Source organism: Mesitornis unicolor, unplaced genomic scaffold, assembly GCF_000695765.1.
Source record: "Mesitornis unicolor isolate BGI_N332 unplaced genomic scaffold, ASM69576v1 scaffold37410, whole genome shotgun sequence".
Classification (NCBI taxonomy): domain Eukaryota; kingdom Metazoa; phylum Chordata; class Aves; order Mesitornithiformes; family Mesitornithidae; genus Mesitornis; species Mesitornis unicolor.
This window is the reverse complement of record NW_010159741.1, coordinates 7,013-9,129: the sequence shown is the minus strand read 5'-3', so window position 1 is coordinate 9,129 and position 2,117 is coordinate 7,013. Positions and strand designations below refer to the sequence as shown.

Genomic DNA, 2,117 nt, shown 5'->3' with positions numbered 1-2,117 from the left:
AAGTTGGGCATTGCTGTCCTTCTCAGCCAGGTAGACCAGGAAGGAGGAGAAGATGAGCACCAGGAAGCCGATGTACCAGGCGGTGATGAGCTCCTGTTGAGGCAAGGGGGGTGTGAGGAGTTTGGGAAGGGGCAGAGGGGGCCCAATGCCGGGACCCCACATCCTCACCTTGCTGTGGGCGTAGACGACGGAGCCCAGCAGTTTCCAGGTGCCGCCGCGCCGGTCCATGCGCACCATGCGCAGGATCTGCAGGAAGCGCATGCTGCGCAGCGCCGAGGTGGCGAAGATGTTGCCCTGGGTGCCAGCCGCGATGACGGCCACCGAGGCGATGAAGACGATGAAATCTGATAGGATGGTGAGGGTCAGGGGCACGGGCTTTCCCCAAATCCCTGTAACTCCCCTCAAAACTCCAACCCCTGGTACCTATAACGCAGAAGGGTTTCCTGGCGAAGCGGAAGCGTCCCCGCCAACCCCGGTAGCGGCAGCAGCAGCCGGCTGCCCAGACCCGGATGATGTACTCCATGCCGAACACCACGATCATCACGAATTCCTGTGGTGGGGAGGACACAGGGGGGCAGGAATGAGATGTGGGGAGGGCAGTGGGATCAGCTTTGAGGAGGGCAACATGAAACGCTGGGGCTGAGGAGGATGCAAAGAGGAGCACGGCATCCCCCCCAAGGCCACCCCATTGATATTGGAGCCGTCCTGGGGGAATTGGGGCAGAGAGACTGGGGCCTTCAGAGGTGTCTGAGCATCCTGGCTCTACCTGAGCCAAGCTCCCACCCGGCTGGGTCCTGTTCCTCTGCCGTCAGCATTGTCCTCCTCCCTCCCGCACAAACAAGCCCCCGTTCTGCTTACTCGCGGGAAAGTCACAAGGACCTTCCCAATTTAGTCTCCGTCACTCGGAAGAACTCCAGCGTCAGCCGTTTCTGACAGTTTGGGGGGAAGTTGCCTTTTTTAGCCCCTCCTGCCCTGCCTTTCCCAGCGGTTTGTGCCTCTCCGCGCTGTGTAGGTTTGGCTGCGGTGACGGGGCCACCGTGAGCCATGGGGACACCTGCAGCGGCCACCCTGCGGCTTCTCCCCGACATGCCAGAGAGGCACCGTTAACACCAACCACCATCAGTGAAATTTGGGCTGGGGAAGGGGTCGGAGGGGTTTTGTCCATGATTTTGTCTGAGTCTTTTGGGGTATAATGTGGGGAGGGGGAGTCCCAGTGCTCCCTGCTTACCAGGATGAAGAGGCACTGGTTGGCCAATTTCTGGTGCTCCTGGATGGTGGAGAAGACCGACAGCACCAGGCAGCTGAAGACGAGGAGGAATCTGCAACAAGAGCGTGTTGGTGTGGGCATCGTGTCCATCCGGGGGGCACCCAGCCTGCAGCCTGTCCCCCCCAAACTGAGACCCCCACGGCCATGGCTGAGCCACTCAGGGTGCAGTTTGCCTATGGGATGGTGGCCTGGAGCAGTTTGGGAGCCCACCAGCAGCTCCCCAGGGGTGCAGAGGCAGGGCTGCGCCTAAATCCTGCCCGTGGCACCAGGATACCCAGTGCCGGTCCTGCGTGGCATCCATGTACCAGCCTGGGCTAATGCCAGGGCCACGGGGGAAGGGTTACCAGGGACATGGGGCTATTTGTCCCCAGGAGTTGGGTTAAGACACGAGGGGCTCTGGCCCATTTAAAATAAGAAGAGAAATAATAAAAAAAATAGAAATAGACTCCGAGGCTGAAGCAAATGAAACTCCAAAAATACATTTTTTTCCCCTGATCCAGCGGTTCTAAAAATGGAAAGCGGAGGGCTTGTGCCACCGGCCCATGTGACGGCGGGAAAGGGCCACCGCTCGCCGGGGCCGGCTCCCTAATGGCACGGGGGGCTCTGGGCACCGTGGCCCCATGGGGAGGCACCGCCGGCAGCAATGGGGTGGCCTGGCTGAGGCCATCAGTGACACTGATGTGGCCTTGGCACCCATCTCCATCAGCATCATCTCCCCACTGTGGGGGCAGCGCCCAGCCCAAAACCCAGCATAAAGCAGACAGACCAGTCCCCTTCCCCAAATCCACCACAAAATTGGAGCTGGGACCAATGGGAAGGGCTGGATCCAGGGTACAGAGAGCTGGAGCGA

General features: G+C 60.2%; 1 protein-coding gene across 1 annotated transcript in view; it reads right to left on the bottom strand.

Moving 5' to 3' along the window:
- LOC104543119 (potassium voltage-gated channel subfamily KQT member 4-like) overlaps positions 1-1,319 on the bottom strand; it is a gene marked incomplete at both ends in the record, with an annotated part of 4,036 nt that extends 2,717 nt beyond the window's left edge. Inside the window, 4 exons of the mRNA XM_010187658.1 lie at positions 10-93; positions 169-344; positions 424-550; positions 1,229-1,319. Coding sequence (XP_010185960.1) covers positions 10-93; positions 169-344; positions 424-550; positions 1,229-1,319 — 478 coding nt within the window. The remainder of the gene's footprint in view (positions 1-9; positions 94-168; positions 345-423; positions 551-1,228) is intronic.
- Positions 1,320-2,117: the final 798 nt, after the last annotated feature.